The 21,479-nt window shown below is 52.6% G+C and overlaps 1 protein-coding gene across 4 annotated transcripts; it reads right to left on the reverse strand.

Moving 5' to 3' along the window:
• Positions 1–39: 39 nt before the first annotated feature.
• On the reverse strand, positions 40–21,446 carry dock11 (dedicator of cytokinesis 11). Of its 4 annotated transcripts, XM_061669636.1 has the most exons (54): positions 21,263–21,446; positions 18,786–18,902; positions 18,101–18,190; positions 17,559–17,641; positions 17,151–17,217; positions 16,480–16,575; positions 16,269–16,403; positions 15,704–15,875; positions 15,550–15,629; positions 14,666–14,749; positions 14,447–14,587; positions 14,104–14,349; positions 13,883–14,005; positions 13,711–13,793; positions 13,496–13,618; positions 13,329–13,405; positions 12,509–12,693; positions 12,346–12,411; positions 11,482–11,574; positions 10,886–11,009; positions 10,661–10,773; positions 10,501–10,584; positions 10,322–10,411; positions 10,135–10,256; positions 9,979–10,048; positions 9,775–9,900; positions 9,619–9,690; positions 9,353–9,499; positions 9,199–9,282; positions 9,025–9,136; positions 8,642–8,680; positions 7,705–7,886; positions 7,469–7,570; positions 7,312–7,387; positions 7,124–7,212; positions 6,607–6,727; positions 6,468–6,534; positions 6,318–6,365; positions 6,087–6,232; positions 5,723–5,838; positions 5,516–5,653; positions 5,237–5,419; positions 5,055–5,168; positions 4,772–4,987; positions 4,602–4,659; positions 4,401–4,507; positions 4,200–4,322; positions 4,007–4,120; positions 3,599–3,745; positions 3,320–3,530; positions 2,113–2,303; positions 1,946–2,046; positions 1,698–1,836; positions 40–1,122 (listed from the first exon to the last, which is right to left on the reverse strand). In XM_061669636.1, exons 1-54 carry the CDS (start codon positions 21,365–21,367, stop codon positions 1,033–1,035), a joined length of 6,228 nt encoding a protein of 2,075 aa, XP_061525620.1. In that variant the 5' UTR covers positions 21,368–21,446; the 3' UTR covers positions 40–1,032. The 4 variants fall into 4 exon arrangements, 3 of the variants coding, with proteins under 3 accessions (XP_061525620.1, XP_061525622.1, XP_061525621.1); XM_061669638.1 differs by lacking the exon at positions 8,642–8,680; XM_061669637.1 differs by lacking the exons at positions 40–1,122; positions 1,698–1,836; positions 1,946–2,046 and having other exon boundaries at positions 2,211–3,530.
• Positions 21,447–21,479: the final 33 nt, after the last annotated feature.

A 21,479-nucleotide genomic window follows, 5' to 3' on the forward strand; every position in this document is an offset into this window, starting at 1 on the left:
TTAAGTACGCTGTCAGAGAGAGAGAGAGAGAGAGAGAGACTGGCTAATTGTGGCTGTGCTACAATGTTTGCTTGACTTTTTTCACTTGAATGGATACATTTTAGTTGCAATCTTTTATTGACTGAAGCGTACTAGCTCCTAATAAGACCAAATATGAGTTCACAATTTACAGTAGGTTTGTGGCACGGGCCTCACATGCGGCAACGCACCCGAAATCGTCTTCCAAAACGGCCACGTCAAATGGTTCTCTCTCGTGTTCTCGAACTACGGGGATTTGGCTTGTAAAATCGCCGCCGGCGGGAGACGGCTTTTGGGAGCTAAAATTGTTCAATGAAAACTGGTCCCGGGAATATTTAACTGGCCTCTGCATCATAAGCATCGACCGCACAGATGATACGGCAAGGATCCCTTTAGAAATGATGTTGTCCAAAGAAAGAAAGAAAGGAAGGCTTTCGTTTTGACTTGCTTTTATGAGGAGAGCTACATTTAACAAGCGACTCAACTCTGTATTCTGTATACTAAGCGAGATTAAAAAAACAAATCGATATAAATATACATACAAGCATGAACAGAAATAGACTGAGGAGTCAGGAGCAATTTATGTACATCTGCTTGGCTATGATTCAGTGGAGCACTTGTGAAATATCGCATAAGCGTCGCACTCGCGCTCGAGCCTGGAGCTCTGCGGCCGCAACGCGGGCCCAGAGGCTCGCGCGAATACTCGTTGAGGTTTGAAGCAACCGCGTGTTGATGTGACTGGCTGGTAAACTCAAAGCTCCGGGGTCCTTGTTTAATAATTGCACTGCAGGCATGCTCGCATCTGTCGAGGGGAAACCAAAGCGTGTCCCGCATAGATCGGCATGGCGAACGCCAGCCAGTTCCGCGACGCGAACGTCAGTTGAAAAGAAGGGAAAACAAACAAACAAACAAACAAACGAACGCACGCAGCGCATCTGAGCGTGACATGCTTCAGTTCCGCTCCGGATGTAGCCTCGCGGCCTCGTCCCGCTTCTTACGAGGCGTCAGGCGAGGTCAGCCGAGGTCAGACGAGGTCCCGCTGATGGCGCGGAACACGTTGAGGGAGTTTTGCAGAAGCGAGCGCATCATGCCCTCTTCGTAGATCTGCGGCCAAAAGAGAAAACAACGTGGGTGCTCAGCTGAGGTACAGTCAAATAGTAACAAGTCGGGCCACACGGATATGGATTTTCGGAGGCCGATTCCGATATTTGGCAGAATGAAATTCATTTTTAACATTTGAAAGTGGTAAATTAATGTTAAGATGATGTGCCGTCACTGTAAGTAAGGATGTCGTCGCCTGATGACCGGGATGCAAGCGCTGCATTCTGCGTGATCTATTGAATATCTTGCAACCGTCTTACGAGTCACAGGAAATCATTCCATTTGCACACTGTAGGATGAGTTTGTTTGTTTTTGGTACCTGTTTTCCTTAAAGCTGAGGGTGAGCACAGTTGGAAAGAGAAGAAGTCCAGTTAGAGCAGTTAGTGTGAAGACGATGACGAAGGATGAAGCGACGTCACGCTCGCGCGCACGCCCGACAATTGATTGCAACCGCGCACACGCAGTTGGCGTGGCAACCCGCTGACTTGATTTGTTGGAGTCTAATCTCCACTGTCTCGAAATAAGGCTGACGATAAGCCCGCCTAGTGATGCTTGGAAGGAAAACGGCTTGTGGTTACCTGCTCATGGATGATGTCGGAGAGCTCCTTCACCATGTCTTTGAAATTGCTCTTGAGGCCCTCGTGGTACTCAAACTGGTCTTCTTTGATCAGACGCTCATTGATATCCAGAGCCGTACTGCACGCCGCCACAAAACGTCTACGAGAAGATGCGACACTCGACGTCATGAGAGCCTCCATTATAACCGAATTCGATTTTGCGCTACTCCCGGATGACGTTTATGGGGTAGTATGCCGGAAACGCGTGCCTGAAAATATCCCGCAGCTCTTTTGCCTTCTTGTTGCCGGACTGGTTTGGCTTGCCGTCACGGAGGAAGGCGCGAGCGTAGGCCATGGGGCCCGCGTTCACCTGCAACGACGACAACGACATGCGGCAACACGCAACGAGCCACTCTGACATCCGCAGGCGTCTGACCTGCACGGAGACGCAGCCCTGCAGTTTGAGCTGCAGCTGGATCATGTCCACGTCCGCGCCGGAGCACAGCTTGTGCAGCTCGCCCGTGCGAGACCTCATCTCGTCGATGGCCACCTCCACCGGACGCAGGTCCACCTGCTTCTCCCCGACCACCTCCACCCGTTTCTTGACGTAGGGGAAGGTGTTGGCCGCTGAGGAGGAGGAGGAGGGGGGGGGCGGTTAGCGGACGCACAAACGCATCAAACCCTGGATCAAAAATTGTTCATCTCTGTTTGTCAGAGGGCAGGACGAGTCGGAAAACGGCGTTGAATGCCGGTTCGAAACAAAAAGGTTACAGTTGTGCTTTGCGATACGAACGACCCCACGTACGAGCTGTCGATTGGCCAATTTTCTGCTTGGACAAACTGCACATACTGTGTACGCGCTGTATACTGGCACGTGACGCAACTCCACAACAAGTGGCAGTTTGGTAGCTATAGCTATAGATATAGATATATATGCGTGTGTGTCATTAGTAAACATTCTTCCCAAAAAATCAAATGATTTCCCCTCTCAGCCGAAGGTTGCTGTCAAAGTCGACGTGAAACAAAGGACAATTGCTACCGCATAGCCTGCGCTACCTTCATGCTAACATACAATAGGAAACCCCATAGGCACACGGCCTAGCAATTAGCATCGACGTGGCGGTGTTAAGCAAAAGCTCAAATGAACAAAAACGCCGCTGTAACACATGTAGACAGATAATATAACAATCCCCACAGACTCATATGACTGCTGTACTGAGAAGTCTCCAGCACACTGTCCCAATATACTGCACACAGCAGAAAGTGTGACAAAAACTCATTTTTCATTCTATTGAATTGTGCCATTATTGTATGCGTTTATTTAGTCTAATATTATAGAGTGCTATTTTCTCTCTTTGGGTGGGGGGACGGGACGGGACGGATTAATGGCATTTGCATTCATTTCAATGGAGAAAGATGATTTGAGAACAGGTTGCGTTGGCCCCATAGAGCTTGCGAGACTCCGACTACGCAGTGGAGGCAGGCAGACGGGAAGGTGGAAAAGCTCATTGGATCCCATTGACAGACTAACGCTCGGGCGTGTGTGCGCTTGCACCCCGACCGTGCATTTAAATGAAACGGATACGCATTCTGCCGGGTCGCCGTTGACGCGTTAATGCTCCGAGTCGATGTTTGTGCGGTACTTGTGAGCACGGTCTTCCTCTTGCACTGCTCCTCCACGCCGCCACGCTTCTCGCCCGACAGCGTGTACGGCGTCTCGAACACGAAGCGGTTGATGTTGTGGCACTTCTCGAAATCTGTCTTCTTCTCCGGCGCCTCCTTCTCCTCGAAGTAGGGCTTGACGAAGGTCACCTGCACGTAGGCGAACTTGGGGTCCAGATCTTTGGGGTTCACCTGCGGGGACACCGGCTCTGTCTGAGCTGTTTTCGGCGCGACTGACCTGGTGACAGACGACAACGCACCTTGTTGGAGTCTTGAATTATCTTGACGTTTTCCGCCCCAAACTTTTCCCCGAAGAGCGTCAGCAGGCGCTGGGAGATTTCGGAAAGCCCGGTGAGTTTGGGCTCTTTGTAGATGTACTCCTTCCCGTCCTCGTCCTCGAAGAAGCCCTGCGCAAAGTGCACGCCTGTAGTAGATGTCATGAAATCGAAAGTATCAAGAATTCTGTCAGATGTCGCCCGATATTGCGTCACGTAGTTTTGCTATTCAGCGCTTTGTTGGCGAACAGGAAGTGGCGCAGAAAGCGATGAACCATTCGACAGTCGGGCAGTTTAGAGGAGGTCGAATTGGGTTCACCGAACTTTTTATGACAAGCGTATATCGAGTACATAAAAACAAAAAAATGTATGCACGATATTACAACACTCCACCTGTCCGTAGAAGGCGACTCTGAAGTAGGTCCCGAGCAGCCTGCGACCTGATTGGATGACCTCCATGACCTTGTCGTAGGCTCGGTGCAGCGTGTTGTACAGTCGGCTCAGTTTCTGCAAGATCGTATCTGGTATCGTACGGAGAGTAGCGGAGGACGATCGGCGATGACGACGACGATTGCGGCTCGGCTACCTCGTACTGGTGGCGCTTCTCGTAGCAGGGGATCAGCAGTTTGGCGACGTGCGCGATGAGCTCGTAGCGCTCGGCTTTCCACAGCGCCTCCACGCAAATCTCCAAGTGCTCCGCCAGGACTTCCTGACGACGGGCAGGCAAAAAGCAAGTCACAATCATTAATTTTGCCGTTTATTTCGGGGTCGGTCGGCGCTTTGTGACCTCGGTGTAGTAGACGTCTTGCATCCCCGTGTCTTCCTTCATGGCAGCTTCCTCCTCAATGTTAAACGTGATCTTCTTAAAGGCGGCCAGCCCGCCGGGGAACAACTCTGTGCGTTGGGAAGCACAGTCGCAGTGGTTTCTTTGTTTTGAACTGTGAATGCGTTGCGCATTTTGAGACCGGCAGCGGGCCTTTTTTCCTACTTTTCCTGTGCAGGTACTCGGCAACCAGCGCAGCCACGTGAACGTGACACATGGCCGCCTGTTGAGACAATCAAGCGCAATCACATGAGCAGGAATGCAAAGACAACAGCGGCCTGAACTGCAGACACGGCGTTACAGAATATTGACGCAGATTTAGAAAAAAAAGTGACCTCGGAGAGATCGTTATTCTTGAGGTGTGCGCGAGCCATGCTGTCCAGCCAGGTCCGTCTCAGCTCGGGGGTGCTGGCGTAGGAGCGGGCCAGGCTGTACTGCAGGTCCAGCAGCATCTCCGGGTCCTTCTCGTGCTCCCTCATCTGGGCCGTGGCCATCAGAACCGTGCGGATGCGCTTGGTTAGACCCTTCACTTCTGAGGGGAACGCTGTGGACTAAAGCGGGAGCGGCATGTTTCCGGTCACGATTTGATTTGAAGCCGGCGCACGACGCTGACGATACCTTCGTGGCCTTGTCGCTGTTCGCAAAGTTGTTGATGATGGAGAGCGACTCCTGGAAGCGCGAGCTTCCGCCGAGGGCCACGTCGGAGATCAGCTGACTCACGGCGATGATGATCTGGTGAGGAAGACGAGAGAAGGAGAAAGGCCGCCGGGCCCAAAAACTGAGCCGGGCTCGGGCTCTACCTGCAAGTGCGTGCGCAGGAAGGTCTTCCTCTTGGTGAACTCGTAGTTGTTCCTCATGAGCAGGTAGAGCAGCGCCGAGGCTTCGGCCCTCAAGGAGGCCATCTTGGACACGCAGCACTTGAGCACCTCGCAGCACAGAAGCTCACAAAGGGTCACGCGACCTTTGAACAGCACCGAGGGGAACTGACCAGAGAGGACCTTGCTCAATTTTTATTCGACTCCGACATTTCTCCGTCTCGCTTCGATGTTCGTTTTTTGCGGCGTAGTAGCCGCACCGACCTTGTTCACGAATGCCCGAAGCGCAGCAAACACGTGCCCGAGGGCGGCTTCTGATTGGCTCACTTTGAGGAAGCTCAGGTAAACGTCAAACACCTTCCTCATCAGCGGGTTGTGACCGTCACCGTCTGCCAGCTGACTCTGACGAGAACACGCCCCAAACCTTCGGAACGGCTCTCCATACGATGCGGCGCACGTGGCTGAGCTCACCTTAAAGCACTGCATGAAAAGCGAGAGGACATCCAGGACGCTTAAGCAGACCTCGGTGGAGATGTTGCCCTCCAGCACTGCCTGGTGATGGATCTCCGCTTCGGATGCCCCCATCCCTGGACCACGCACGCACGCACGCACGCACGCACGCACGCAGATGATATTGTGGACTTTGTAAAAAGATGATGATGATGAATGAACGCAGTTCCTCAAAAGGCTTTAAAAGCTCCGTTACAGATTGAATTTTCCCTTTCTGTATCTGATAAGGCTGAAGTCGCTATTAATCGCGAGTATGGATTTTCTGGCAAATATCATCCGTCGTATTGAGCGTGGCGATTAACGAGCGGGTGTGCACACGTCTGACCTATGTTGAGAGTGAGCGAGGCCTCCGCGGCGCCCAACTGGTTTATTTTGGTCTGGATGGCGCTGGCTCGGTTGCAGCGCGTGGCCGGCATGGTCTGCGACTTCCTGTCAGGTGAGAACAACTTGGACGCGCACGCCTCTTGACTCCTTGACGATACGTGCACGCGGCGTGGAAACCGAAAAGTCAAATTACGAACGGGTTCCGAGAATACCCGCTGCGGCGACATCTCACCTGCCGATGTTCCTTTTCCCGACGTATCGAAACTGAACCAGACAGATCCTGGAAGCAGGTGGGGAAGCGACGCGAACACGAGCATCTTAGTTTCGCCGTTTCATTTTGTTGAAACCAGTGCTGACGTATGCAGAAATAAAAGCTACTCACTCAAGCAAACTGAGGAAGTTCATCACGTCTTGAGGGCTAAGTTTGATCCAGTAGGCCACGAGAGTGTCTGTGGACAAAAAGCAATGGTAGTCTACGTCGAATGCTCATTTTCAGAGGAGGCTGATGCGGCGTCACCGACCCTCTGACAAGGTCTTGGCCACATGTAAGAAGGTAAACAGGAGGCCCCTGATTTCGTAAGGGCCCAGTCTGCTGACGGGGGCCCCGGGACTGCTGCTCAGAGTGGAAGCGCGTCTCTGCAGCTGCACATGGGGGGGGGGGGGGGGGGAACATAATTTAGTCCCGCCGAGTATAGTTTTTGTCTCGTTTATTGTTGTCATTGCAATAACAACAAGCCTTTCTATTCTATTCTTAAAGTCATGTCAAAAGAGGACGTGACTTCAAATTGTATAGTTGAAGTAAATCATTAAGCTGTCCTCAAAACAGACGCTCAGATGCAAATGCAAACATGAAGTGATATTCAAAATATGTGTGTTTGTCTCATTGATGATTAACCCGACGATAAAAAAAAACAAAAAACAGCGAGAGAGAAAAACCTCATTAAAGTCATAAACAAATCTAGGACAGATGTTGCCGGGGCAACGGCATATAGAGCAGCTAATTAAAAAAAAAAAAAAAAAAAAAAAAAAAAGCCTCACGTCAATGTTATCTGGCGTCCCAGGATCCGGAAGCGGAGATCCCGTGGAGTCGTCCCTCCTGACGACGTGGCCGTTCAGGGCAGGCAAGCCTGGAAACCACAACCACAACCACGGCGACTCTCAGCACCCGAAGAAATGCTTCCGACGAAACCGATTGACCGAACGCCTGACGGCGACCCCCGACTCACTGGGGTCTTTCTCGATGGCAGCGCTGGTTCTCTTGCTGTGTGTAGAACCGCTCGACGCGAGGTCGTCCCGAGAGCCCTGCGAGCGACAGGTCCGCTTTGGATGAAAAAATGAGTGCGAGGGCTCCATTTGGGCGGGGGGCGGGGGGCGACGACTCACATTGAGATTGCAAATGTACGGCTGGGCAGACAGTTGCTTCAAGTTCTGGAAGAGCAGCTCAAACAGCGGAAGGTACAGCAAACAGATCCTGGCCTGCTGGTTCTGAAACGACAAATGGATTTCCTTGGATTCGATCGTGGGTGTAAATGCCTTTCGCGATGATAAGCACATTGCACGCGAGGTGTTGCGCAAGCGTCATCCACGTGGGGAAATACTCAGGCCTGCGCCGCTCTCACCTTGAAGGCCGTGTAACGATCGTCCGCGGCGTGTTTGATCAGCAGGTTCTTGAGCGCGCTCACGGCCAGCCGCCGTACCTCGCGCCCCCGCCGCAGGGCCGCCGCCACGTCTCGGAGGAGCAGGCCCGCCAGAAAGTGGTTGCGGCAAAACTCTTCGGTCAGGCCCGATTCCAGAATTTGTTCTGCGCTCGCCCCAAAACGGTACGCGCCGGGTCAGGGTCAAGGCTTAAGCAATCGAGGCAGGCTTGCAGAACACGCTGCTGCTACTAAATTGGTGACATTTCAAAATGGCTTTCTTGTTGAACACATAAACAGCCTATTCACTTGAGCATTATTACATTCGCAAAGGCAACATTTGAGATCTCTCGTATTTATTTTTTTTATTATGTGCAAGTGGTCATGATGTTGTGGCCGATTGGTGCATTGGGATCGGACGTTGTTTCCTCACACAAAATAAACAATACAATAAGAATTGGGCGTCATTATATATTTCCCGATACAGGAAATGTATCATTTTATGTTTGCGCTATGCAAACAGCATAGATGAGCGGAAATCTGAAGAAAGAAAGCAACCGTGCGCCAAGCCCATAATGCGGCGTTAATATCGTAACAGGCAGCGCGTTCCCGGAAAACCGAGTAGAGGCCTACCCACTGGAGATTATTCCCGCTAACGGTGACGGACATCCGTGCAAAGATAAAACCTCATCTTAGCAACTGTCCCACATTGTGGAACATGTAGAGAAAAATTCTTCGTGAAGAGCGTAAGAGCGATCGATCGATCGATCTCTGCAATGCCAAAGCGTCGAGTTTAGCAGTAGCGCCGTGCAGTTAATGGAGACGAGCGAGTGCAGAGTGCAGAGTGCAGAGTGCAGAGAGCAGAGAGGAGAGAGGAGGCGCCGGTGTTGAGGTCTAGGACGGCGCGGTGAGCGTCACCTACCTACAGGGCCAAAAAGCTCCGTCGCGTACGGAATAAAATCTGACCACAAGCGAGAAAAAAGGGGGAAAAAAAAACAGACGGGAAGGATGTTGGGTACAAATAATCATGGAAATTGCAGTTGAAGCTATTCACAATCCATGCAGCACTTCCATAAAATGCATCAACATCATGATCGTGACAACACGCCGGCTGCACAACGTGGTCCGCCTCTACGATCAAATGCGGTCTCATACAAAAGCGGCTTCTTCTTTTTGGGCATTATATTGAAGAGGCGTTCCAAACCAAGTGGCCAGAGCGAGTAGAACTGTTCGTAGGGGATCGTTGTGGGGATGCAAGTGAGAAAGGGGGGCGGCCGAGCTGTGGCCTCCTTTGGAGTTCCTCACCTTGCACCCGCTGCAGCTTGGTGCGCCCAAAGGCCATGGGCAGATTGAGGGGGATATAGTGCTCGTGGTTGCACACCACCGTCAGAAAGTCAAACTTCATTTCGGTCAGCACCTGCGGGAGACACGCGCGGCTTCAAACACGGCTGCTCCCAAAAACCGACGCGGCGAGTGTACCTTGGGATCTTTGAACCTGAAGTGGCACATGTAGTGGTTGACCAAAGCGAAAGCAAATCCCCGGTTCATGAAGGTCAGACACCTCTGAGGGGGGGGGGGCAACGGCATCACAAAACGCTCTGCGAATGAAGCTGTTTGCGAGCGGCGTGCGCACCTTGATCAAATGGGCCAAGCTCAGGTTGACGCAGCGGGCTTCTTCGGGGATCTCCGCGTAGCGGAGGGTGATGTGAGGCATGACGGACAACGCCAGGGACCGAAGCGCCTGATTGAAAGTGTCCGGAAAGCGCTGGGCCCGCGGCATCTGAAAGCGCGTCGGTGAGGCCGGGTCAAGTGTCAAAGTTGAGGGTATCGGGAACGTAGCAGAGACTCTTGGGCGATTAAGGGCTCGACAAACAAACTGGACTTGACTTGACTACCGACCTTCATGCGGTGCTCCTCTTGCAGGTACTGAGCCATTGATTTGGCCATCGTTTCAAAGAAGAACCAGGAGTACTATAGAAAAAGACCACGAGACGATTCGTCTTGATTTCAGCATTTCATTGGCAAGTGCGCCACCTGCCGTACAACAACTCGCACCTTGAGCAGTTTGTTGCTGGTGTTAAAATCTGCCGTCTGCTTGAGAATGGCTGTGACCGCCGTGGCCAGCACCTCGTGGGTATACGCTGCGTTCCCGGGCGCAGGGCTTTGGGATACAAACACGTACTGAGAAGAAAAGGGGGGTGGGGGAAAGAACGTCACGTGCGCATTTTGTGTCAAATCCGAGCTGCGCAACAGCCACACCTTCACAAAAGAGCGCAGGTAGTTTTCCAGCCCTTCCTCGTGACACCTGGAGACAATATGGATGATGACACTGCGAGGGCAGAGAAGGGCAACGACTCGTGACTATCCGATCGCAGAAAAGGGGACCCGTTTCACAGAAAGGGCCCATCGACTGACCGGAGAGAGTTGACGGCGATCTCCCGGCCTTCCTCGGTGGCCGCTGAGAGCACCTCAAAGAGCTGCGTGAGCACAGTGGGCAGGAAGTGCACCATGGCGTGCGTCTCCATGGCGTGTAGGCACTGAGGACGGAAGCATGGAAATAGAACCCACAGCACATTTTGGCCAAATCCTTCAAGAGTCTGACCTTCAGGTATTTGATAAGTTCTGCCCGGTTGTCCTCTGAGGTGTTCCTCATTAGCTGGCAGTGCACGAAGAACTTGTGGAGATGGAGGTCCTGTGCACCAAACACCTTACTACAGCAAACGTCGACGGCCGTATATATATCCACATTACCGTGGCAAAATGCGAGTTTTCGTTTTTCACCTGAGCGTATATTGTTGATGCTACGCGGCTTCTCATTTTGAATAGCGGCTTTGCGTTTTCCACCCACTTGATATCTGGTTGGCTCTGTGGAAATGTGGACATTTTGAAGCAGCAGAACGCATAGGCAAGATGCAAATGCGGGGATGTGTTTTCCACAAACCTTTCTGGTGTCCTGACCCAGGTATCCAGGCGGCAGAGTCGCAGCGACCGGGAGCTGGAGCTCCGTCGACCGCATCCTGCCGTCTTTCAGCAGAGGCCACCAGGAGTGACCGACTGACAACGCGCGAGCAAGCGAATCGAGAGCCAACATCACACATTGCCGATAGGCTTTAACTGCAATATAATCATCATGAAAAAAAAAGAGAGAAATAAAAAAGAAACACACCCGGAGACTCCACGGCTTCTCTCTTCTTGCTGCTGGTTTTGCTGCTCGACTCACAGCTGATATGGTAAAAGGTGAAAAGGATGTGGTGCCTCTCGTGCAAGTGGACGGGTAACTCCACCTTTACCTGTGTGGCAGAATGACTCGCTCAAGTCATTCCATGATACAGGACGTGTGTTGTCCACCAGAGGGCAGCAAAGCAGCAAATTGGACTCCGAAGTCCAAATACTACAGAATGTCTTGAAAGCCCAACTCTGCAGTCGACACGATGCAGGCATGAGGCGCTCGACCTCACGCCTCTCGGACTCATCTCATCTCTGAAGGATTTCGTTAGCGCCCGTGATATGAGGGCCGCGGATGTCGGGATGGGGCGGTCTTCAGATTTCAATCCATTTCATTTTTGGGCCATATGGAGGCCTTCTGCCTTATCCTGACTAACTCCTTCACTCTGTGCATCTGTGTGTGTGTTTGCGCTAAAACGGATTAATTGGATTATCTCAGTGGTCGCACGGCAGTTCCGAGAGAATTGGAGCTTGAAAGATACCCATTAGTTGCTAACGCGATGGCACAATAAGTGAGCTTTTTAGGAAGCATCTCACCTCGTCATAGAATTCTGGACTTTGGTTGTGGTGCAGGACTGCTGCGTAAGCGCCGCTGGTGAAGAGAGAGTCCCCTGGCTTCCCGTAGATGCACTGGAATACGAAAATGGTCACACTTTTTCATTGACTGTCTCAGAAAGCTCCGGCTCATACTACATTCACCAAGCTCGTGGTTCTTCAAATTCGTTTTCTGAATTAATGATTGCGGTCACCTCCACCGACGGGCGAAACAGTAACAGATCAAAACGGGGATCAGCTTCCAATTTAAGACCCCGGAGGAGATGGCGGCCGCTGATAAGATCGAACGTCTCGGGAACGGGCCGCCTCGTACCATCGAGAGAGACCGCGAGACCGCATTGGCGATAAGGAGTCCGATGGAAGGCCGGATTTCTTGCTTCGGTGTGAGGGGGGAGGAGGTGCTACGGGTGCCGCCTCAGATCTTATCTGCCGGTGTTTTCATATCAGCGGGGTACCACAAAAAACTGGAAGCTGAGGCGCCACTGGTCAAACGTAAGCCTGTAAAGGCCCACATCGAAAAGGGATCATCTATGGCCGATAAATGCAGAAAGTACGGCGTCCCCCGTCAGAGCGCTGCACCGATTCCCGCCTGAGTCTTTCTATCCAAAGCGTCATCTCGGAATGTTTCGGCGAGACGAGTACGAACAACAGTCCGCTGTGCTTTTTTTTTTTTTTGGGACAGGTGTGGCTCGGGAGAGGAAACCAGCCAGCTTTTTCCCTTTTCTGGGCACTCTTGACTTGACGTGGATCGTCCCGCGTATGCCGCTTTTGCAGCGTGCGCCCTTCTTTGCTAGTTCGCTTTCATAAAAAAAAAAGCCAACAAATTTGCTTTCACACGCATCTCACCTTCAAAGGGGGCGCACCTTCGTCGTCGGAATCCCGGAACTGCACGCGGACCGCTATGTTTCTAGCCTAGAGATGCGAAGCAGACGCATCCGTAAGTGAATCCTCAGTGGCGCCGTTTGCGCCCTAAAATGCAGCAGCCGGCGACACTGAGAGTTGCACGCACCTTGGCGAAGCTTTTCTGGTTGTCGTATTTGAGTTGCAGAGGGTAGACGTAGAGTTGGTTCTTGTAGGTAGTGAAGGGGTAGCTGTACTTGGCTTCCTCAGGCAGGAACTCCTCGACTTCCACGGATACACGCTCGCAGCTTTCTTCGAAGGGCTTCACGGGAATATAAGAGGACGTCACCGTGTCTGCGGAGGGAAGCATATAGACCATGTGCTTTCGTTTCTCCACAATGTATGCCACGCGCAACTTTTTTTTTTCTTCCATCTTTCAATTGTTTTGTTTGCATTCCGGTGGCAGGAATCGCGTTCCTACTCCTTGATGGAAATCTCGGAGATTGGAATTCAGGCCTATTCTCGACCAGATGAGATCGGCTCAGTGTGAAAACCTTTTTTTCTGACGCATTAAGAGATCGGAGCAAGCGCATAATTGCTGGTTATCATGACTCCGTCCTCCCCATCGTGATGGACGGACACCCACGTTTTGGTTCAGACATTCCAATTGAACTGCGCGATCCTAAGCAAAGCAGCTCCGAATAAACATGCATTTGAAATGATGTTGTAGTGCGTTTAAATTGCAGCACACAACTTCCCTCTCAAGACACAGATTGCGCCATCCTGCTGTCGAAGTGACACAATAACACAACTGCTGGCCCAACGTGTGATTTGTGATAGTGTTGCGCCGTTCCGGGCGAGGGTGTGACAATATCCCCCACAGACTTCAATACACCGCCTTATCTGCGTAACCTTCCGACGAGCCTGTTCTTTGTACAGCGCGGCATTTATGCTGATGTCGAAAAATGACGTTGGAAAGGTTAACGTACTTGAAAAGTCGGGTGGGACGCACTCGATGGTGACATTCAGCTGCCCGGGGATGGTCTGAAGCTTGCTCTTGTCGGGTCTGATTGAGGAAAAACAAATGTACGAAAGAGCACAAGGGATACAAACGTGACATTTTCAGAAGCATGAAGCGCGAGCGTCCACGACTCACTTCCTGGTGTCGGCCAGCAGCTTGACGATGTCGTCGGTGGAGATTTTTCCGCTATCTTGACGATAGAGGGGAGAAAACTTGCCGTCCATGTCGAGACCGCCCTGAGCGTCCTTAAACACCTGCCTGGTGAGGTGACACGTTGAGGGAACGCTGCTTATCTGCAAGCCGTTGAGGGCCTCCCGTTTATGGAATGGAGCAATTTGTTGCCGTCTTACTTGGCAGCCCAAGCAAAGGGCATCCGGTACTGGCCCAGGCGTTGGCACGTCTGTTTGGCCGCCTTGAGGACCTTCTGGGCGGTCTGGCACGACACGGAGGAAGACATACGGGCCGATCAGCGGGGAACATCATGTTATGTATATCACGGGTCTCGGGGGGGCAAACGGAAACCTTGGTTATGTCGCAAGTCTTGATGTATGGCTCGGCGCAATTGGCGATGCCGTTTTGCAACACCTTCTCCACACGGGCCACCAGAAAGATATCAGCGTGGGGGTGGGTTACTGAAAATATGGCCTGGGGTAGAAAAGAAGACCGATGGGGACGTGTCCTAATCTTCAGGCTCGCCTCGAAGCGTTGCGCCGCCACGGGCCGAGACGCAGTCACGTCGGTACCTGTGTAGGAAAATGCAGCAGCGCCGCCGACACTCTCTGGAGAACAGGCAGGCTGTCTTCGCTCACTACGGGCCCGCGTCCTCCACCTCCTCCTCCCTCGGCGTCTGCGCGCGGCGAGAGCTGGCCCGCCGTGTCGATCAGCATCTCCTTCACGCAGGGCGGGTTGAGGTCCACGTGGAAGTCGGCAGAGATCTTACAGTTCTTGGAGATGTCAAAGAGTGCCAGGCTTATGAAGAAGGGCTCAACCTGAACAAGAGCGGAGCGCGGTGCGTTTCTATCGTACGAATTCACACCACCGTAAGGAGCGACCGAGGCACGCAAATCAAGCCTAGCGATGGCGTACGTTGGTAAGGACGCCGTCGCCCTTTTCACTGACGCAGCCCTGCAGGCTGAAGGTGAGATCGTGGCAGCCGACCGCGACGCGGCGGCCGAAGCGCTCCTCAAACGGCTTCACGTCCGGCTCGATGCCGGAGAAGTCCAGCCTCTGTGGCGAGGGTGAGAAACCATCCGACGCTGATACGATGGAGACGTGAGGAAGTAACGGGACAACAATCCCCTCTACCTGCGTCTCGGGGTCCAGAGAGAAAAGCTTGTGCCTGCCTTCGTTGCGCTGGATCTTCGTGAGCTGGTCCGTCTCCCTCGCGTACTACGCACAAACGCACACGCGAGTTGAAGAGTCGTCATTTCTCATTTCTGCCACAAGAGCTGAGATTTCTGGATTTATTTCTATTTTTTTTCCTCAATGAGGGCATCATATTAAGACGTCTTATGTGAGTGAGAACATGAACAAGCGATGTTGACGGCTGTTTTCGGAAATGTTCCCTCATCCCTCGAACTCGAACTACGCGTGGATTTTTATAAAGCGGATGATCGAGTGCACTCGTCAGCGAAATGTAACACATTTTTGTGAATGACTTCATTGCTGTCGCAGAATTCCAACATACCGGATCAACGTGAGCTGGTGCAACAGCCGTCACAAAGAAATGTATTATCCTCACGTTATATCGTTTTAAAGTGCATGATTGTATTTAAATCGTGCACTTTGTCCATCCGTCGTTGGGTATTGCTCCTTTTTCTGTACTGGCGCAATACATTATGGGATATATTGAATTTTCGAGTGGGCACCGCTGTTCACTGCTATTCAAGATGCATTGTGGGATATATTGCGGGAACGGCATGATAAATTGGCAAACTCTCTATCTGGTGCACTATAGGACGGAGTGATTTCAAACACGGCCCGTGTACATTTCAAACGGACTTGTTGTTATTCGGGTAGCGCGGGGAGAGAAGCATCGAATGGAGACGGACGAGAGCAATTTCAGGTCACGTGGCTAACCCCGACTACTGTGTCGCCCGCGGAGACAAACGCTGCAGTCGAGGCGGCTTCGTTGCGCGTGAGCGATACGGCGCTTATTGAAAGACCGAAGCAGCGCAGTCTTGGGTTACCTTTGTGAGTTCAGGTTGGAGGTTCCTCCCCGGACCCTCCGGCTGGCTCTCTCCTCTCCCTTGGCCGGTGGCGTCATCGTCTGATTGGACAAGCGTCGGTAATGACGGCAGACTACGTAAAGAGGGCTCTGCGTTTGCGTTTTGGCGGTCTCACCCGGGGCCTCGCCGCCGTTCCTCCTCTCCTGGCAGGCCTCGGTGCTGTTCTGCAGGGCTTGTTTCAGCGTGGCCACCCACTCCTCCATCTCCGCTTCGCTGTCGGCCGCCAAAAAGTGGCTGCAGCGCTCCTGCATCTTCAGCTCAAAGGCGTTCCGCCGCATTTTAGGGCACTGAAGAAGGGGGAGCCATTCACATATTTTGAACAGGCAGAAGGGAATACCGGATTCTTCTCGTGGATAAAGACAGGATTCATAAAGGATCGCTAATACTGGGAGTTGCGATCCACTTGCGCAAGAATAAATGACGAGCTATCACGCCGGAGCCATTAGCCAGAAGGAGTCTGCGGCCATTCATCTCGCGAGTGGCGAGGTTCGTCTCGCCGAAAGCCTTGCGGCGGCCGACCGACCGCACGCCTGTCGTGACGTGAAGCGGATCTTGTGTCAAGAAAAAAAACCCAAAACATTTACCAGCTGGAAAAACAAGGGATCAAACCTAAGGAGTCCTGGAGAGCAAAGCGAGCTCACGCAAGAAGAAAACATCTCGAGCACCAAAATGCAGTCTACCTGAACGACGTCGACGCATGAGTCCAGGTAGATGGAGCCTTTGGTTTCCTTGCAGTGCTTCTCATCCTTGTACGAGTTGAGGATGTAGGAGCCGTCCGGGAGCTGGGACAGGTAGAAGTACCTCCTCTTGAACACCTACAAGGACGACGACGACGACGGGCGCGGTGGGAGCTCTGCTGTCTTTTTTCTGCGACGAGCGGCGGTGACTCACCCTCATGGACACAGACAGGCTGCTGTTCATGTTGGCTTTCTGAAGCCAGCCCTGCTTCAGGACCCCGCCCCTCTGCGAGCACAGCGACGACGTGTCCTGATGCAAACAAACACACGCTTCCACGTCATTGTCAGGATTAATTGTGTGTCGTCTTCTGATTGGATTGGATTTGATGCTCCTCCTTGGGATGACCCCAGACGATGTGAACAGAGCCAGCAGCCAGAATATTCAACCGGGCCAACATATATTTGCCATTCTGTGTCAAACTGCCATGTGTTTGAAATAGTTTGCCTCTTGCATTTCTACAACTAGATGGCATGAGAACGTTGTGAATATTTTTTTTTTTTTTTTTTTTTTTTAAATGAATAATCTCAAAACAGAAGTAAAAACGGTTTCCAGTAGCAAAAGAGGCATCTGAGCATTTGTTCTCCCCAATGAAACCCTTTCTCCGTGCGTGCGGCCTGAGGGCGACAGGAGGAGGATCGATATTTCGCGATTTCGAGAACATTGAAAGAGGACTTGTGGTTGCGCTCGCATCGCAGGCCGGACTTAACGAGCGCACGTCAGAAGAATCCTTTGCGAGTATCATGCAGAGGATGCAAAAGGTGCAGCCCGTTTAAGCGTGACGGTCGAAAGCTCGGTGACGTCACGCGAGTCCCCCCCCCCCGCACCTCGTCTTTGGCATCCTCGTCCACCTCGAACACGTGAGCCGCTAGCTTGTCTGCCTTCAGGCCTTTGCTGTGGAAAGACGGCGAGGGGAGAAAGGGGGGGGGGAGGGGTAGAGAGAGAGGAGGGGGGGCTCAGCAGTCATCCACCAATAATTGCTTCCTCCCACAGTGCAGTCTGCCCCATGAAGATATCGTGCATAACGCAGAGTATATGCGGCGATCGCTATAAAGGTGAGACTGTCGGAGACTTGGCATTGTTGCTTGCTGGCACTGCTTTCCGCTGAGACGCCTTTCTAATACCATATTTATCGCCTGACTTAGCTGCGTGAGTGAGGCAGCGCTCAGCTTTCACTCCCCACTCCCCTCCAAATGAACACCACAACCATAAACACCACTTCCTTTCGAGCTTACCTCGGTAACATGCGGAAGTCGCCGGAGTAGGCCTCGTATTTGTAGTTGATGACATGCCAGTCGGTCTTGTACATGTTGATGCACTGCCAAACGCGCACACAAAACACACACGCGCATCATCACAAGTGCACGCCGTTGCAGGACAAATTTATCTTGCGACTTTCTCGGGCCATTGAATCGATCGCAACCGGACTGTTCTGTTCTGTTCCCAGGCTGTCTTGTTTCTGGGACTTTGCCGAAAGAGGGCTTCCTTGCGCACGTTGCTTCTATTCGGCGCGGGAAACCTCCACCTAAGCCAGCCGTCGCGGCTCTTTGTCAAGCAGACGACAAGGAAGCTGGGATCGCTTTAACGGAGCCTGGCGGGTCGACCACGGCGGAAAAAAAGTCCGCTTCCAATCCCCGTGTGGGAACGCCTCACACGGCCGGGAAGCTTTGCCAGTGCCGAATCAGCCTCGACTTCAACCCCATTACGGAAACTCACAATCTTCTTCGACTTGGCGACCCCTAGCTACCGCACATTTTAGGAGGTTGTACTGTCCTACCTTTTGGGCAAAGAGACTCCTAGCTTCCCGCTCTGCATTGTGGGGCACAGAGGGAAACACGGTCCGCCTCTGTCGGGATATTTGGGACTCCTGCGGGCGCGCACAACACACACACACACATTTAAAAAAAACACAAAAAAAACAAAAGAAAAGAAAAAAACTGAGTGGAAAACATACAAGCGTCACAAGATTGTCTCAGGGTCAGAGCAGTTCTCTGAATAAATCAAAACACATGTGCTGCGTTGGACTTGGTTTTTGAGCCCGTTTGGAAAAATCTTGCCTCTCTTTTGTCCTATTTGGACTCCAAATCGCCAAAAGGGAAACTGTTTGTTGTCAGTATTGCAGCAAATTCTCGTCCACTGCTGGAAGCAACATTTTCACAATTGTATTATTTATTGATGATGACTAGACATGTGCTTTTCCATACAGAGGAGGCTCATTTAATGCAGTTTGCGGGCTTTATCTGTCGTGCAAAGTAGCGCTCCTTTAGCAGCGGGAGGACATTTGAAGCTACAAATGCAGATGAAACTCCAAACCGGAGTCAGCTCGAGTGGGACTGTCGTACGGCTTTGCCCCACTGTCACCGGTGGGCGTCCCCCTTTTGAATCAGCCAATCGTCTCCCAGCTTTTATTTCCGTAGGACACTAACTGCACCTCGACGAAGCTTAGAGAAAGGCATCATCACCCAAACGTCGTCGGCGGGGCAGAGCAGCAAGTCTCGTTGGGGGTCGCTGTGGATCTGAGCCTTTCTCTGGAACACCACGGCCTCGTAGTCCAAAGGCTCGATGAACTTGGGCTGCTCCTGAGGGAGGACACCAACGAGGATGCTTTCGGATCAAAAGAGTTCAAGTCAATCAGTTAGGATCAGTTATGATGACATCCACCCCGAAGGCACAAAAAGGGGGGACAAATGTAGATATGGAAACTAGGAAAACGCAGGCATGAGGCCCCATTTGAACTTCCGTAGAGAAGCGAGGCTCACCCGAACAATCGCAAGCATCTCTTTTCCTGAAAGTTGAGAGAAGATCCGTTGAAAACACTTGCACCCCCCATTTGGTGGGGCGGTGAAGCAAAATAGCAAAACGCTTGCACGCCTTTCCACGTGCAGCCACACGTTAGCGAGCAGTCCGCTGAGGTCGCCGCACACGCTCGGGCTCAAAAGCGGCACTTCTCCTTCCCGTCATGCGCGACGAGCTCCACCGCAGAGCCGCGAGTCACGGGCCAGCTTGGAGCGGCTCCGGCGGGACGGATCAGGTTACACGCCAGAAGCAAATGGTGGGGGGGGCGAGGCGCTCCGACAAGACTTTTCGACTTTTCTCGAAACGGTGACTATAAATAAGCATCGCCGGCGGGTTCAGAAAGGTCGCGTAATGGACACGTACTGTCCTTGCACAGGGTTGGGTGATGAAGTCGGGCGGGGAGGGTTCCAGAGGGTGGCCACATGCGTGTCCCTGCCAACGGGCAGATGAGCGCAGCAAACCAAGCGATGCGGCCTGCGTCGCTACCGGCTCAGACGATCGACCGGCGCCGTTCGTGAGGAGAGGCGACAGTCGCGGCGGGACGACACGCCGGCTCGCAATGCATCGGACACTTCCTGCTTCCCACTCACCTGACCTGGCTTCGTGTGATTTCCGTTCTACTTTGTAAAGCTCGAGGGGCCGCTCAGAGAGATCCATTTTGGAGAGGCGGACAACACCAAGAGCCGCGGAGGATCGATCCCCGAAGAATCCGGAAGACGAGGGGAAAAAAGACGCAAGTAAGCGTGCCGTGTGCGCCGCGAAGGGACGGAGAGCTGTGACAAGAAACGTGCCACGCAAACCACAGGCCCCAAAAAGAGACGACATTGATGAGGACGCAGTTCACCGGAAGTGTGAAAATCTCCTCACACCGGCGCCCTGCGACGTAAACCGCCGACGGCCGCGACGCCAGAAGGAGGGCTCCGACACGTAGCACATACAGGAAGTCCTCGGGTTAGGACGTTTTCGACCTTCCGACGCCCGTGCCTCGTCCTCCATTTTGTCCCCGGCGCCATAGTGTTTCTGCTTAGCTAGTGCGTAGTACTCGTCTGTGTCTTTGCCTTTTGCGCCCTCCTTTTTTCACATGATGGCCCCAAAGAAGAAAGCTGGGTCTTCTGGCGATGCTGGTCCAGCCAAAAGAAAAGCAATTACCATGGAAACGAAGCTTAACATCCTAAAAAGATCGGAGAAAGGAGAGACACCGACGAACATCGGTAAAGACTTGGGCTTCAGTCGCTCCACCGTGGCCACCGCTATTCAGGACAAAGCCCGTATTTTGGCGCACGTGAAGGGTTTCAGTGATGACGAAGCAACGTTCTTCGATCCTCGCCGAGATGGAAAGATGACTCGCGTTATGGATCGAGGATCGGAATCGACGCAGGCTTAATATCAGCCCGATGCTCATTCGGGAAAAGGCACGGCGTATTTTCCAAACTTTCCGAGAGCAGAAAGGCAAGGACGCTGAGGAGGAGGAATTTATAGCTCTCACAGCCTCCCCTCCGTCTTCTCCATCCACCGCTCAGCAGTAACGGTAAGTACACCATATTTTTTTATTTGAATGTATTTTAATTTCTTGATACGAAGAGTATTTCGACTTTAACGGTGAAATCCGGGGTACGTCGCCAGCGTAGGAGCGGAACTCGTTCGTAAATCGAGGACTTCCGGTACTGTCCATGCGCCTCCCAATCAGACGAGCATCTCGAAGGCCCTCGGAACGAGCTCGCTTCATTTCTTCGAGCGCCAAAACGATGCAGCAAAGTAAGTCGTCGTGTAATGCGCTGCTTATGACACAGCGAATGCGTGTGCACGCGGCCCAGGACGCTCGCTGGCCTCAAGCCACCGACCGCCTCATCCCCTCGTAGATGCGTGAAACAAATCTATTCTCACCATCAATGAATGAGGGCGCGGATACATCAGACATGACGAGGCGGAATTGAAGAGAGAGCCGTCTTTCAGCTGTCCGACTGGCAGACAAAAGGAGCGGCGCAAGATTGCTGACTGAGCCATGTTCATTACCGTGGACACATGCATTTCCATTTTCGGATAGGACCTGAACGCACCAAATGTCAGCGTGAGCGAGAAGAACCCAAAACGCCGAATTCCGAAGAAAGCACACTGGCTCGACAACGGCGATCTCGGCGCTCACCTCCGGGTCGACGGGGCTCCTCACAGCCTCGGAGACGCTCTGCCGGACTTCCGCCGCCGTGCCGGGTTTGCTCAGCCGCTTGGTGAATTTGCGGACCTCAGACATGGCGAAATTTTCGGGGGGATATTTCCTCGACGACGTGAGGCGCGGCCGGGCCGCTTCTCGTGATGCTGATGCGAGGCGAAGACGCGAAAGGGGAGGGACGAAGCTCGAGCCC

Source organism: Phycodurus eques, chromosome 23, assembly GCF_024500275.1.
Source record: "Phycodurus eques isolate BA_2022a chromosome 23, UOR_Pequ_1.1, whole genome shotgun sequence".
Classification (NCBI taxonomy): domain Eukaryota; kingdom Metazoa; phylum Chordata; class Actinopteri; order Syngnathiformes; family Syngnathidae; genus Phycodurus; species Phycodurus eques.

What these genes read in the sequence shown, in the direction of transcription:
- dock11 (XM_061669636.1), bottom strand. Translation starts at nt 21,367, where the DNA reads ATGTCTGAGGTCCGCAAATTCACCAAGCGGCTGAGCAAACCCGGCACG. An exon ending in GGGAAAAGGAACATCGGCAG is followed by an intron (nt 6,233 to 6,317) that starts GTGAGATGTCGC and finishes CGTATCGTCAAG; the next exon opens with GAGTCAAGAGGCGTGCGCGT. An exon ending in TCCTGCGCACGCACTTGCAG is followed by an intron (nt 5,169 to 5,236) that starts GTAGAGCCCGAG and finishes CTTCCTCACCAG; the next exon opens with ATCATCATCGCCGTGAGTCA.